Consider the following 16,673-nt stretch of genomic DNA (forward strand, 5'->3'; position numbering starts at 1 on the left):
ATAAAATCACTGCTGCTCCTATGGTAACACAAAGTATCCTCTCAGGACCATCATTTTTTCTTTAGTCTCATCCATATTTTCTATACAGCCAAGAAATCTGATCATCAGCCGTGACTACGGTTCACTTGATCACTGAATACTGAGCTGAATATCCGTCCTGCTCCTTTAAGGCGGTCACACAGGGCCAGTTGAGAAATATGACTTAACTGAAGGAGGGTGGTGCTTAGACGAGCGGTGACAGTGACTGGCCATGTGAGTGAATGCAACCAAAGGACTCCACATCAAAAGGAAACTGAGTCCACCAGAACCAGCGGGATTCCCGCCTCTCTGCTGTTTGTTAAAGGCATTTCTGACTGGAATTGTTTTTGTTTTTTTATGTCATTCAGATGTGCTGAAATACTGGATTTCTTTGAAGAGACAGTCTAGACCGGTAGAGTTGACAGAGCATTTTTTTAAATATAGGCGCGTATTTAAGTTTTTGAGAATAAAAAAAATCGTTATTGTGTGATTCATAAGCTATAGCCTACTGTAGATACAGTGTAAGTGTGTGACTGTGTGGAGTCCTCACAGGGGCTTTGGTGCCCAGGACAGCCAGAAGCGCCAGCGGCGCTCAAGGATTCCTGTCAGCTTGACGCAATTACCGGAGGGCAGCAGGAGTCATCGTATTTACTTTAGTGAATTACGCACGCTTTCCTTTTTCTGAGCACCGCTGGTGACAACAAGCCGGTGTGAACATGCTACAAAATGGAAATGGAAAGGAGACCCCGCTGCAAGCGCCGAAAGCAGAGGCAGAGCCGGACTCCCCGGCTGACAGCCCGCAACAGCAGCAGCCCGCTGCCCCCAACGCCGACAGCAAGGACGCGGACGCAGAGACCACGCAATTCCCCATGCCCGTTTACCCCAAACTGGAGATAAAGCGAAACGCAGTAACGGACGATTATAAGATCTCCAGCCAGGTTCTGGGTTTAGGGATCAATGGCAAAGTCCTTGAGTGCTACAACAAGAAGACAGGAGAGAAGTGCGCACTGAAGGTATACTGGAGTCACCTGACACACACGTTATAACCAGTGAACAGTTTGCACTGTTTATAAAGGGGGTCAATTCAATCGTCAAGACAGTATCAGTAGTACATATACAACTTGTAATAGGCATTTATAGAAATATATTTTAGCTGAATTGAAGACTTAGATTTAAATTTAGCCCACTGATGCAAGGGAATATTAACAACTTCAAAAAGAAAATAAAGTTCTGTTATAGTTATAAAGTTTATTAACGAGGTTTGCTTAATCCATGTAGATCTGATGATCTGTTTGGAATACCAGGCTCCAGTCCTGTATTTTGAACTTTAATGGTGAATCTACACATTTATTTAGATTTAGATCATAAATTGTTCCTTCAAATACTAAGAATTCTAAGTTATAAATGAGGATTTGTTAATTCTGTTATTGGTAGGCTTATATCTTGATACATCTTGATTAGAGTTGAAATGCTTAGTCAATTAATCGATTAACAGAAAATTAATCAGCAACTATTTTGATAATTGATCAATCTTTTAGAGCCATTGTCAAGTAAAAATGATAAAATCCTCGGCTTCAGTTTCCTAAATGTGAATATTTTCTGGTGTATTTAGTCTTCTATATAAATAACAGCAATGGACTGTTGACCAAAAGACCAAAGAAAACATTTTAGGTTGCATCTTGGGCTTTGTGAAACTGTTTTTCACCATTTTCTGACATTTAATAAACTAAACAATTATCAATTAATCAAGAAAATAATCAACAGACTAATCAATAATGAAATTGAAAGAGTTGGAACTAGGTTGAAACTGTAGCTTCAAGATCTTTAACCTTTATTGGAGGAGCTGCAAAAAGTGACTTGAATGATCTTCTAGTCACGGTGAACTGAACTTCATTCATACTGTGTGTGTGTGTGTGTGTGTGTGTGTGTGTGTGTGTATTTCTTAGAGAGCGTGAGTGTAAGGTTGGTTTTCATGTATGTGTGCCTGCTGCTGCTCACATTGGGCTGACATGACATGAACTGTCCATGTTGCCCAGTGAGCTCACATGCTGTATGTGTGGACCTGGACTAAAGCTGGGTGATATGGACAAAATCAAATATCCCAATATTTTTGACCAAATACCACGATATTGATATTGTGACAATATTGTGGAGATGACTACTGGTTCTTTCACAAAATATTTACAAATGAGATATTTGACTAAGTGGATAAAGGCCGATAATAGAACAGATAGAACAGTCTTCACTTTACTGTAATGCAGCCTTTAAAACCAGGAAAAGATAACACGCCATATCACGATATTATGATTTCCAAAATCTAAGAGGATATCTAGTCTCATATCATGATATTGATATCATACTGATATATTGCCCCGCCCTAACGTGGAAACAGTTTTCTGGAAGCTCGGCCTATCACCGGATCAGATACAAGTAAAGGGGCATGCGCTCACCCAGCCATATGCTACGACATGTTACACTTCTTCAGAGAGACACACATAGATGTTGAGAGTGACACCTTATCCGGGGTCATTGGAAACTTGGGTACAGCTTCACACACATGTAGACACACACACGCACGGGTCGTCGAGCTGTCACCTGTCACCCCTGGGCCACAGACTCAGAGAGATTTACTGGCTTACAGTAATCCATCTGGATCCGAGCTGCCAAACCGGGCAGCAGCAGTGGCACAAGCAGAGCTGCAGAGCCAGGGCTCGGGGGATAGAAAGAGACAGAAGATGAGAAAGAGAGATAAACTGAAGCAGAAAATAGGCAGTCAGAAACAAAAAGATGAAAGGCCGAGAGGGATAGGATGCTTGATAGCATCATGTCAAAACAGGAGACAGGAGAAATGACAGCAGGGAGAATGACAACATGTATGTGGCTGGAAAATCTTCAGGCTACTTGCTGAATTCAATTTGAGTTTTTTTTTTTTCATGTCAAAGGGTTAGGGATATCATGTCAAAGCAACATTTGTAAGAAGACACTCAGCTGTTTACATGCTGCCGTGGCACAAGAACACGTTGTATTCGAAACTTTTTGTTGGCTACTTAGAAGCCATGACAGCATCCTTGCTGCCGCACAGATTTCAGTTTCCACTCAGAGAAAACCAACAGCATTTCAGGGTGACCCCACCTGAGAGGAAGTCCCACAAACACAGCACACTCAGCTCAGAAACCTGTTAAAAGGTTTTAAAGAGGACAAAGGAAACACTCGTGAAATCATAATCTGCCCTCTGTTGTAGCTCTTACTGCTGTCTCAGTAAATGGGATTGTTCTGGTCCTGCCAACACAGTTGCTTCACAGAAACCTGATAGAGTTCTCATCCTACTGTATTTCCACTCAGGATAATTTATGACTTTCCAAGCATTTTTTTAATCTCAAGGCAAATATAAAGCAAAAGGAAACAGTGTTTGATGTGGAAGGGGTGAGGAGAGTTGACCAGCTCACTGGCTTTTTAATTAAGAGTTGCTCTGAGCGTTAAACGTAATGGATGGGTATAGGTTTAATCCACTTTGCAGCAGAGCTGGAGGGGAGCCATCCTTTTAATGTAATTCAGTTACAGTCATCAGGATTCTTTTAACTTGGATTTGTCTGACTCCTGGGAGGAGAGGGAGGTGGGAGAGCCCTGTGTTGCACACCAGTCCTCCCACCAAACACCGTCGTCAACCACTAAAACCATCACGAGCTGATATTTGGCCGGTGAATGTTCCATTTTAGCATCTGCGCTGCCTTCCAGCTTAGCGCACAGGCTTCCATTCATAGTCAAAACCTTCCCTTCGACTTGTTTGTGTGTGTTCACCTCTGCGGTCAGCCTGTTGGCATGCTTGTTTCACATCTGGGTTTCCTCTGGGAGCCACAGAGACCAAACTGTCAAAGTAATCCTCAGTGGTTTGGTAAGACAGACACTGCATGGAAGATCTTGATTTTGAAAAGTGCGCAGCAGGTTTGCTCCAGGGAGCCGGTGCTGTTAAAGAAGTAAATCAGTCTCCATTGACTCTCAGGCTTTAGCTGCTTGTTGGGCAATTCAAGATCATTATCTGCTTTGATTGTAACATGGAAGACACATGCTGGGTAATGAATGCAGCAGCAGGTTTTAGTTTTTTAGACACATTAACCTTTGTGGTTGTTTTTTTGTTGGCGCATGTGTTGGTGTAGATCACTCCTGCTTTCTGTTCAGCTTATACAAAACAGGAACTTTATTTTTTACCCAGTTGGGACAGTCACCGGGGATTTTACTTTCAATTCACTGACACTTTGTATGTAAAGTACACTACAGTTTAGTGATGTAATAGAAAATCTACAAGTAAAAATACATCTTGGATGGGTTTTTCTTTTGTATTAGTTGTAAATTTACATAGTAATTTGTAGGTGCAGTGAGTTTTCAACACTTTTAAAAAACTTTCATAGATATAGAATACAGCACAAAGCTACATAGCTTTTAGAAATTCATCCATGTTTCTTGTTATTTTTAAAATCAGTACCAAAAAAGCAGCAAAAATACATACAAGCTATTTTGCCTGTGAGCTAAATCTTATAACCTCCATTGTTATTACTGCACACAGCAGGTATAGAACAATCATTAGAACGATAATGTATATTATCAGTCACAGTTTAACTAGCCCACTTTGCTGTAAACTTTATGAGCAGCACTTTATTGGTAGGAGTTGTAAAGATAAACCACCTTTTTATCAAGATATACAGACCAGTGCTGCAACAGCCTCTAATATTAATACAATGTAAACATGTAGGAGCGTGTGTGTGTGTGTGTGTGTGTGGTGTTAAAGTCTGTGGGCAGTATCAGGTAAAGGTGCGTGTGTCTCAGTGTGTGTTACCACCTCCTGGAACACAGACGTGATAGGTTTAGAGGAGTGTGAGGAAGCAGATGATTGGTTTAGAGCAGGATCAGGGGCAAGCGTGTGTTTAGTCTCCATGATGTCGCCTCACATATGAAAAGAGTCCATCAGAAGATTAACTCCGTCTCTCAGTCATCTCTCCGCCTCCCTTGTAGTGTTTTATGTCTATGTTTAATCCACGCAATCCTCTTTTATTACAGCCAATTCTCTAGTCAGTGCAGGAAATTAAGGAAACTGGCTCACATGCTGACTGCTCAAATTAAAGTCATAAAACTATAAATGACATAGCAGAAACAAACCTTCCCAGTGCTTCACTCATAGTTAAGCTCAGTGGGTGAGGCCGAACAAAATAAGGCACACATAGTAGTAGCTGAGACACATAAGTCACCGGAAACCCACAACTTCTACTTTCAACACCCTTCTGTGCACTGAAACACTCGGCCCTCACTTCCTCTTCCACAGTAGTGAGACAGCTAAGTTACAGATATGAGTTGTCGTTTCTGATAGTCTGACTTAGGAGTTTCCAAGAAATGTGAAAGTTTTTTTTTATTTCCATCCACACAACTGAATCTGAATTTTGGTAAATATTCTGTCCACATTTTAAAGTCCGTGAGTCAGCCCCTCTGTGTGTTATGTACTCCAGGCTTGATCTGTGACCAGGCCGGCCTTGTGAACAGCAGGAGATCACTCCATCACTGTCACATCCAAAAATACACTCTGACTCAAGATGTGTGCTATGTCAAGGTCCGCCACCTGCTGTGTGTGCGCGCGCGTATGCTTATGACAAACACACATCCTGACGCGTGACCAGGCTTTCTTCAGGACTGTATGGAAGTCCTCAGCTTACACTGAAGTGAAGACAGTCAAAAACTATTATTATATTATGAATATTGTAGTAATTATTTTCTTATCTACACAACAGGAGGCTCACTTTTCACTAAACTAAAACAAGACATGTCATAACGGAGCAACCATCAGATAAAAGTTACAGCAAGTAAAAAAGTATTGTTTCATTAGGGTAACAAAGCACAGAAATCAACAAAACCACCAAAAAAAGTTATTTTCAATGTCGACCAAATGCTATAAAATGAGTTTAAATTTATGACACGATGCTGTAAGTTTGAGGAATCTTAGATACTGGAATAGGCCTCGGTGATGAGGTTAAAGGTGAACTCCAGCAATTTAATATTTTACTTCCATGAAGATGGGGCGACTCACAAGTGTCAGATTATAAAAACAATTGTAAAAACAAAATGTGAAAAAGTGGCAGACGCTGATATCCTGACTTTTAATCTCAAACTCATCCTACTACATCCTACATTTCCCTACATGCAACTTGAATTCACCTGTCATTAGGTTGCCTCTGCCTGCTAAATGCCTACTACTGTCAAACTCCACGCCTCCAGTTTGTAATGCAAGCTTTCTGTTCAAAATTTTAAGTCTCAAGGCCCAAAAGCAAGTATCCCTGATGACATCATCTGACCCCCTTATCACATCATCAGGGTTATTTTTTTGTATAAAAAATTATTTTTGTGTGTAAAACTGGTGGAGTGCCCCTTTAATACCTTACCATACTTTGTTTTTAATTGTAGAAACTAATGTTTTCCTGTTAAGCATTACATTAAAGTAGACCAAACTCATATGTGTGACAAAAGCTTCAATAACTTTCTCTGTTTTTAATCACAGCCTGCTCCAGATATTAATTTGGACAGCATGATAACATGATAAGATCATATCATCACATATGATTCCCCTGAAAGCCTGTAACTGTTTGATAATTATCAACCAGAAATGTATCTGTTTAGTTCATCAGTCCTGTAATACACTGAAAATGTATCTTCTTTTCATTGCTTTCCCTCTGCGTCTGCCAGATTCTCTACGACAGTCCCAAAGCGAGGCGAGAGGTGGAGCTTCACTGGAGAGTATCAGGCGGACCGTACATCGTTCGCATCCTCAGCCTGTATGAGAACATGCATCATGGGAAAAAGTGCCTGCTCATCATCATGGAGTGGTAGGATCCTCTATTAGCCACACAGACTGTATCACCCCTGTACACATGAATTACCCACCTTGACCTGCCTGCATCATTTCTTTGACAACCATTTAGTGTTTTTTTCATTACTATCCAGTTAAAAACCATTTGCTATATCTCTGTGTATTAAAGGTTGTATTAGCTATTTGTTTATAGTATTTAAAACCCATTAATTATCTAAAATGAAATGTTACAAAGCTTAAATCAATTCCTGAAAACTTTGAAAACAAGTCCTGCTGTATTAAATCAGGCTTCTATCAAGTTTCAATTTCAAAATAGGCAATTAATCATGTATTGACCGCAATTTTCATAAATCACAGGTTTGAGAGGGAGTAGAGATCTTGACAGGATGATGTGGATTCGTCTAACAAACTCTTTTTGAAAAAGTCTCAATAGAGAAGTGACATGTTTTTTGTGAAGTAGAGAAGAGGAAGTTACTGGTCCTTTGCGCTTTTCCACTGGAAAGTTTCCATTTGTTTTGTAATAAATTAAGAACACCAACTTCGTAGTGAATATAGACTTGTAACATCCAGTCATATCCATGAATGAACTCACTCTGTGATTTTTGCATCACCCTGGCAGTCAAACAGACTAAAGGTGATTTTCCACATGTGGTTTCCTGTTGTTAACTGAAAATATTAGTTATTGTTTTTTTTCTAGCATGTTGAGAAGGCCACAAAGTGAAAATTGATGCTTTAAGCTTCACAGATGGGTGCCATTATTCTTGTAGAATAAAAAAGGAAGTTTTTATGTGAATCACATATATAATTTTATGAGACAGGAGCTGTGGAAATCTGGTAAGGAAATCAGAAAGGATTTAATATTTCCAGGTGGGGCTGTTTCCTGTCTGTTAGTAAGCTACTTTTCCATATGTGGTTTCTCTCTGTTGACTAAAACAACAGTTGTTTTTTCCACTGTGTTGAGAAGGTGAGAAGGTTATCAGTGTCATTATAGTGAACAGTTTAGTTAGGAAATTTGTTTTGCAGATATATCTAACTATTATCACATAAAATATAGTGTAGTGTTTGTGTGCGTCCGCAGTGACAAAACACAAGCTCTATACTACTGAGGGCAGAAAACTAATACATGCTAAAGGTCAGTCATAAGACCTGAAACTGACGAGACAAAGTGTAGACGCCTGCACTGATGGAACAGATAGAGAGACAGAGTTCCATGTGGGCTTCACATGTCATTGACAGACCTGATAGCGAACATGCTTAGGTGTGAGTGTATGGTCTTCTTCTCCGCTTGTCAATGGGGAAAAAACACATAATAATTCAGTTGAAAGGAGATAAACTGCAGAGGGATGAGAAATGAAGCTCATCTCCGGAATTTTGAACAGTGACTAAAGGGCTCTCATCATGGCATTTATTGACACAGCAGCTGTTTGTGTTGAACTGTATGTAATGACCTTGTATGTATGTGTGTGTGCGCTCTCAGTAATCTCCCTGTTTCCTGTATGAGCGAGGGTCAGAGGAGGACGGCATTAGAGCCCGCTGCAGATAGTCAGCTCAGCACACAATCGCACGCACATTTCTCTCTCTCCCTCTGGGCTATCTCCTCATCTGTGTGCTCATGCACCACAAAAAGTACGCTCTTACTTAATGCAGCTTAAACGCACATCCACGTCACATCGAGCACAAACACATCTTCGTAGGAACAGAAGGGAGAGTTTCAGGCATCAGTGACGGCTGTTTTATGTGTGGCTGTGAAAGCGAAGGAGTGGGAAACATAAACATCTGCTTCTGAAACTGAGCATTTACGGTGTTTGAACTTTTAAAGAATCAGGTCACAGGTTGCAGTTGTGAAATGTAAAATAGACTCACTGCAGTCATATATATTTATTGCTTAATGGAGGAATTGTTGTACGGTGAATAAATGAGACAAATGGCAGCCATATTACTGATAGAGTTTGTGTTTGTCAAAATAATGAGATATCATTTCACATAAAACCCTAAAGGTTTGTTTCAGTAAGAAGGTTTTGCTGCTTTCCCATCCCTTCCTCTTTGATCCACTTTTAGCTTTCACTCAGTATTTTTAGAGCTTTACTTTCACTTATCGTTTCTCTTTGCTTGACACTGAAAGCTTTGCCTCTGTTGAAGGTGAAAGACGTGTTCGTGCTCTAAATCAAAATCCCTCCAACACAGTGCAGAGGCAGGCAGACGTTCACAGCAGATAAATCAGTTTGTCAAAGTGATTGTGGAAATGTTTTATTGTTGTTAGATGCAATTAGGTGAGCACCACTTTCTGATAAGTCACCCTTTATAAAGGGTTTAAAATGAGTTACGAATGGTAAATAAATAATTTATTAATGTGTTATAGATCTGTTATAAATCATGAAGAATCTCTCTTGCTGGTGAGTCATCAACAATCAAGCCATTAATGAAGTTACTAATAAAGAGTTTAGAGTTTCTCACTTTCTTAGTAGATCATCTTTAATTATGAATGTTAATAAGTCACTAATAAATGGTTCAATTTAATCCATCAACCCTGCAGTTATAAATGTTAATGAGTTTTAAAATAAATGACTTGTTGTCCAGATGCCCTGCGGCTGATTTCCAGAAGGTCAGAGTTAAAATGTTGCAATGGAGGTGTCTTCAAGATGTATTAAATAGATAAAAAGACAAAGCAAGTGTAATGTGCCTTTTTTGCAAATATTAAGTAATTTCTGTGGTCATTTCAGCTGATGTTTTAATTGTTTTTTTTGCAAACCATCTTCAGTCTACTTGTCACCAGTGAACTTGACCTGTTATACAGTAACTGTGGCGTTTTGTGTAGATGCAGATGTATAAAAAAAACCAAAACACTCTATTAGTTCCATTTCTGATGTTTTACTAAACACGTCACTAACGAATGTAGCAAACGTGTAACATATATTTTGGTAAAACAGTTTGAAAATATTCTTCTTACATTTCTTTCTGCAGAAGCCAGATTTTTGAAAACAAGTTTTTGTAAATATCAAAATGAGGAACTAGCATTGCTCTCTCTGAAAGCTTTATTAACTTTATCTATCAGCATCAATAAACTAATCAAAGTTGATGTGTGTGTGTGTGTGTGTGTGTCTGTGTGTGTATCCAGTATGGAGGGAGGAGAGCTGTTCAGCAGGATCCAGGCCAGGGGAGACCAGGCCTTCACTGAGAAAGGTGAGAAATGATGAATGTGATGGATTCTGTTATAAACACATCACAGGATGTTAAAGAGAAAGAATGCACCATTATTCAAATATATAAGGCAGAGTCTTGAATTACATTAGCACAGGACAGAATATATGTTGTGTTCCTTTCTTTTACATGATGTTACTTGCTGCATTGGTGTCTCTTGTTTTGTAATATTGGAATTGTTTCTGGTTTGAGAGAGTGTGTTTTCCTCTTTTCCTCCCAGAGGCATCTGAGATTATGAGGGACATCGGCACGGCTATCGATTTTCTCCACAACATGAACATTGCGCACAGAGACATCAAGGTGATCAAGATTACCACCAGAATCATTTAGTAAAAGAACATGATCATTCCTGGGCCATTAAATGAAATAATGTCGTGTTCTGCCTCCTTTAACAGCCCGAGAATTTGTTGTACACGTCGAAAGACAGAAACACGGTCCTCAAACTGACAGACTTTGGCTTTGCTAAGGAGACCACGCTACACAACCCTCTACAGACCCCCTGCTACACACCGTACTATGTGGGTAAGTTGCATTACTTTAATTTTCCAAAGATCATTTTGGCATCCTGAAAGATGGACTGGCTGTGGGAAGGCTCGGAAACAGCGTAATGTCCTGTAAATTTAATAGACTTTGACAAGGAAAACATAAAAGCTGCTGAGTCGTTTTTTTGTCAATGCTGTAAAACCCTGATCTCCATTTGTGTATTATTTCTGTTCCTCTCTGTGTGTGTGTGTTGCCACTGATAAGCTCCTGAGGTTTTGGGTCCGGAAAAATATGACAAGTCATGTGACATGTGGTCTCTGGGCGTCATCATGTACATTCTGTGAGTACTGGGTGTGTGTGTGTGTGTGTCACCACCAGTGTGTTTGCATGATGCACACTATACTATATATGGATACCTTCAAACAAATACCAAGTGAATCTTTTTCCTCACCATATTTGCTTCTGTAGGTTGTGTGGCTTCCCTCCGTTTTACTCCAACACGGGTCAGGCCATTTCTCCCGGGATGAAGAGGAGGATCCGGATGGGTCAATATGAATTCCCAAACCCGGAGTGGGCTGATGTGTCACAGGAAGGTGAGAGTCCCCAAACAACACCAGCACAGGCCCTGTCCACACTGATGCCTTTACAGTTGGACATACTTATTTTCTTCTACATGTTGGACTTCTATCTTCAGTGACACAGAGTTTTACACACCTAAACATGTCAACTTTCAAAACATGTATATGTTACGGAAAATCACCGGCGTCATTTTTGCTGGATGGTGAGAAAACAGACACAGTTGAGTTCTTCCTCGTGGCAGGAACATCAAGAAATAGGTTCAAATTCCTTCAAATCTGCTTTAAAACAATACTCACGTGCCCATGTGTACCCTTAGAGAGTTATCAGTTGCTACAATCATTCCTCCTGTCAATACTGGCCTTGAAGGAATCTCTTTTTTTTTGACGGGGTTCCAGTGTAAACCCACAGTCCTCGTTCTGAGGACTGGAAAAATGCATCCTCAAGTTTCACCCAAGCTAATATGACCCTTCAACAGTCTCTGGATTTAACCAAATCAAGTGGGACGTCTTCTAAAAATAGTCTTTTTGGCCAGAAATTCTCTCGTTTCACTGTCCCACTGCAAGGAAACACTGTTCGTCCACACACATGAAGTAAAACAACTGTAAATTTAGAGGATACCTAATTGTTTTGTCTAAGACTGCTGAAGCCACATACATGTATAAGTTTTGTATATATAAGCGTATACTATAATATACTATAATATTATAGTATTAAACACAAAATATGTGATTATGTGAGAGTCAGAAGTGACAGAAGTGAGCTTGAGCCTGCTGAGAGCAAACAGATTAATCATGGAGTCTCTTGAAATGATCTATCCAACATCAATTCAGATGACGGTGGTAATGCACAATTACGTTGTTCTCCAAAATTAAAGAAATGGAAGAAAAAATTAAACTGATTCAAATGATCTGTGTCAAAGAAGCCTGCTTGACATGTGAACAGTCATCAGTGTAGACAAGGCCACATGTAAAGATTAAAGCACACTCAAAAAACAGGAAACCACGGAAACCATAATGTTGCAGTTTTTCTGACCAGATTTCCTGACCTAGTCAAAGATGTTCTCACACAGAAACCGAGAGTATAAGATCATCTGCAGACGAAGATGTCACAGCTGGTTTGTGCTTTTAAATCAGTTCATCGTGGTGCATTATCACCTTTTTCATTTTCACGTGCACTTACCTGAGTTGGGTTTGTGTACACAGACAATATGTTTCAGCTTTAATGCCTCTGGAGGTCACTCCAGTTCATCTCCCTCCCACACTCACCGACCATATGTCCTCGCACTTTCCTCAAGTTTTACATTTTAAAAAATTACAACAAATTATTATGCCCAAACTCCTCTAAGAGACATCTTGAAATCAACTCAGAGACATCAGCCAGCTGGTGTTCTGTATGCTTGACTCTATGCACACATTGTCATAGTTCTATTTTTTCCACTCAATCTCACTCTTCTTCCTCACTCTCAAATAATCATATTTGCTGTGTAAGTAGGCCAACCTGTCCCTGAGACCAACACAGCTTTACGAGACACAAGATTTGCATGTGTGTGTATGTATGTGTGTGTGTCTTGCTACCATTAAATTATCTTTGCATTGGCTTCGCTCTCCCAGGAAAAGATCTGATCCACCAGCTACTAAAGACTGACCCTAATGAGAGAATGACCATCACTCAATTTATGAATCACCCCTGGATCAATGTAAGTGTCACATACAGACACCACAACATTGTACACTCCCTGTACTGCTTCCTGTTTGTGCAACATGTCAGTGCATCTGTTTGCCCATATCTTCATGAGCATGCGTGTGTGTTTGCGCTCTGCAGCAATCCATGGTAGTTCCCTCCACTCCGCTCCACACCACCCGGGTCCTGACTGAAGACAGAGAGATGTGGGAGGACGTGAAGGTCAGAAGTGCAACGACACTGACCCCCTGTGGTCACTGGTTGACATTACAATCTGTCACTTATGGGTTATCAAAGCTTTAGGTTGGCATTAAGTGTTACAGGGGTACTCCTGCAGTTTAGCATTACATTTCCATAAAAAGTGAGAGACAGGTTTTAAAAAGAAGAGTCCAAATCAAAGCAGCATGGCTGAATCTGAATCATCCTGATGTTTAGTCCCTATGATAGGTTAAATTCCAAGATGATGAATCCCGCACCTCTCATGAAACTTGTTTAGCATTTTTCATTAGATACTCCATGCATGGTAAATTCCCACAGCTGTCAAACTCAAAACACTTAGATGCACTGATGACGATGTCATCATCGTGGTTATTTTCCTGAAACTTTAAAAATCTCCTGTTAGAGCCACAGAAACATAATACAACTGTATTTACAGGAGTGCTCCTCATGACTTGAAAACTGATCTTCATGTGTAATCTGTGGACTGCCCCTTTAATTAGATAATTGGCACATTAAAGCCAAAAAAGAAAAACTGTAGATGAAGAATATTTACTTTGTTGACTGAATGAAACTATTTTTTTCAAGCCATTATAGTTTTTTTTCAACTTTACTTACACAGTGGAACTTTCAATGGGTTTAACTCCAACAACAGTAACAAAGTAATGTATCTCGCAGTAGTTCACAGATCATAATACATCATTAAAGAAAGAAAAATAAAAAAGCAAAGGTAAACAAATATAAATAAATTACAAATCAAATTCATTATATATAGGGCTCTAGTTTTCACACAGACAGAAAGTTTGTCTCTCTGTTTTACAAATGAAACAAATTAAAATGTTTCAAAATTTAGTTTTTTCGTTACCTCCTTGATGGTTCCCTGATGACCACCAGGGGGCAGCAGTGGTCACAGTCTGGTCTACACAGTGAGTTTCTTTAGTTTAACATTTACCACACACATACAAACACAAAAGAGCTAGTTTGTGCCAATCTTCTCAACTCTTTTCACCTGGTTTACACAAAGAAATGTGTTTGAGGAACAGGAACGCTGTTTGCTCACACAGAGTCACTGTGGGGCGACTTCCACAGTGCTGTATGAAATGTCTCAATCAGGCAACTACATATCACATCAACTATTTCCAGTGGCTGTAAATGTGTGCAAAAATCGTGAATATAACGGCACATTCCTTCACAGCAGCTGAATGTGCAAGTTTGAAGAGATATGGTATGAAAAGACATTTCTCTAAAATGATACACACACAATACATCACTGTTAAGTTCTGCAATGGGCAGTGCTTGGTTGCGTAAATATTTCACGTATTGCACTTTCAAAACAACCACTTCTCGAAAAGCAGAAAAATGAGGTTACATTCTTACTACATACTAGACAGTATGGATCATGACTGACAAGTGGCCTCCTACTATGAATCATAAAGGATTAAGACACTGACTGTTAACATTTCTAGGCTCCAGTTCACAGACCAGTCTGACATTTTAAGACAGTTTAAGGCCTATTTTGGCTCCAGCCTCTCTTGGCCTCAGCCAGTGATGACTCGACCATTTCCCAACTTATAAAAATGTTTCCAGACAGGTTTTTCTCTGCCTTGCCCATATTTGATTTTTCCCCTGTTCTAAAAAGAATTGAGTGAATATATTACTGTATAATATGTATAGCCCTCAAAGCTGCACTAATCAATATGTCTATATGAATGATGAAACACACCATTATGTGTAATGTGAGAGGGGTTGCTCATAGTGACAAACCCACAGAAAACTATCACCAGACTTCAGTTTTCCTCAGCTCAAGGGAGCGTTTTAGCGTCTTTCAGCTCTTCTTTTGTTACTAGTAACTTTACTGTATCATCAACCTTGTTTTTTTTTTTTTTAGCAAGAAGCTCAGATAAACCTGTTGTATCCTACCTGTCAAGCACCAAACAGAAGACAGACAAAGTTAGCAACTAGCTGGTTAATGTAGCAAGGAATGTATCTGCTAAAGAGCCAGATATTTCCCTCAGGAATTGGTGGAGACCAAAACAGAGCTTAAAGGAGAGTGGATATTCGTCAGCTGGCTAGAAACATGACTCAAAATGAATGATTATGTTTCTCTTTGTCTTTATAAGGTGATAATATGTCAGTTTTGTGTTTACAGCTTGTGGCTATATGGCCAGAAAAAGTGGCCAGATATCAGTTAAGGCTAATATGCACTGATCAGTCAAATCTTTTCGATACTGAAGTGTAAAAGTACACAGGGATGTCAATCATTTAGAAACTTCTAAAGTACCAATTTAAAGTCATGTTACATTTACAAGGTTGGGTTAAGAATAGGACTCTATTTTAAGATGTACTTATTACAGATTTGTGCTGGTATAGTATATTCTCTGCCCTCTGTGATATAAAACTGGAGTCTAATGCACCAAACTAACACATCCTGCCACCTTGACCCTTGCCCTGTCTCACACAGGAAGAGATGACCAGCGCTTTAGCGACCATGCGTGTGGACTACGACCAGGTGAAGATCAAGGATCTCGACACCTCCAGCAACCCCCTGCTCAACAAGAGACGCAAGAAAGCTGCTGCAGGGGCCAAGAGCGGGTCCACGGTCTGCCAAAGTCAGTGAGACACAGAGGCCCGGCAGGTGGAAATCCAGTAAAAAAAAAAACACAAGACGATGAAGGAAAAGTTAATGTGTGCAGGAATGGATCACGTAGACACCTGCTCAGGACTGTATAAAGTGGACGTGGAGAAAGTGTTCTGGATAAAGGGACAACATAAGAACAACAGAAAGTCACACCTGGACATTAACACGACCTATCAAGATATGACATCACCTGTGTGTCCTGCCAGTGGTAGCTCACGGCAGGCCCATCTGTTTCTATCTGTTTTTACGTACTGTATGTATGTCATTTTTAGGTCTTTTCCTGTTTGTAAGAGAGTGTCTGAAGTATTTGTAGTGATAATGTATTGCGTGTTTGAGTGCTGGATCTCCTATTTGAGATCTCCTTTATATCTATGCACTAGTGTGCAGATCACACGCAGACAGACGAACCAACTAGAACACTCATGACCCCCTGTATTGTCTTAATATTGTCTGTCTTTTGCTGCCTTCCTTACAAGGTTTAAAGCAAAGTCTGACACTGACTGACGTGACTATATCTTTGACAGTAAAATTTAGCCTCCATGATGACCCAAGGGAGCCTTTTTCCATTGACGCAACAATAAAATAGCCTCACACACTTACTACCAAATGGTATATTTAAACACAATGTCACTGCCGATCAACATTGCGTCCCCTTAATGCGGCCATGAGAGACAGTAAACAACTTGCCTGCTTCCTGCCAGTATGAGGCCAGAGAACTTGACATAAGCCACAATGGGGTAAGGTTTGGTTGAGAGACATGGCTGAGTTGTGACACTTTTTTTCTTGAGAAAGGTCTTTTGTGTATGTGTGTGTGTTTATAGGGGTTGAGTAAAATGCTTCCAGTAAATAGAGGGCCACAGTTTCCCTTCATATGAAGACATGAGTAAGACAGTGCAGCCTTTACTAAATGGGAAGTTCATCTGTAAGGTATATATGGTTGTAAATAAAACTTTCTAAAGTAAAGCTGGAGTGTTTTTGCTTGGACCTTGGAGCCATTGTTTTTGTAATCGTGCC

The 16,673-nt window shown here is 39.9% G+C and overlaps 1 protein-coding gene across 1 annotated transcript; it reads left to right on the plus strand.

Moving 5' to 3' along the window:
- Positions 1 to 102: 102 nt before the first annotated feature.
- On the plus strand, positions 103 to 16,622 carry mapkapk3 (MAPK activated protein kinase 3). Its single transcript, XM_067588109.1, has 10 exons — positions 103 to 1,031; positions 6,742 to 6,881; positions 9,981 to 10,045; positions 10,284 to 10,363; positions 10,459 to 10,585; positions 10,811 to 10,886; positions 11,015 to 11,139; positions 12,736 to 12,821; positions 12,947 to 13,027; positions 15,483 to 16,622. Exons 1-10 carry the CDS (start codon positions 735 to 737, stop codon positions 15,636 to 15,638), a joined length of 1,233 nt encoding a protein of 410 aa, XP_067444210.1. The 5' UTR covers positions 103 to 734; the 3' UTR covers positions 15,639 to 16,622.
- Positions 16,623 to 16,673: the final 51 nt, after the last annotated feature.

This window comes from Thunnus thynnus, chromosome 4 (genome assembly GCF_963924715.1).
Source record: "Thunnus thynnus chromosome 4, fThuThy2.1, whole genome shotgun sequence".
Lineage (NCBI taxonomy): Eukaryota > Metazoa > Chordata > Actinopteri > Scombriformes > Scombridae > Thunnus > Thunnus thynnus.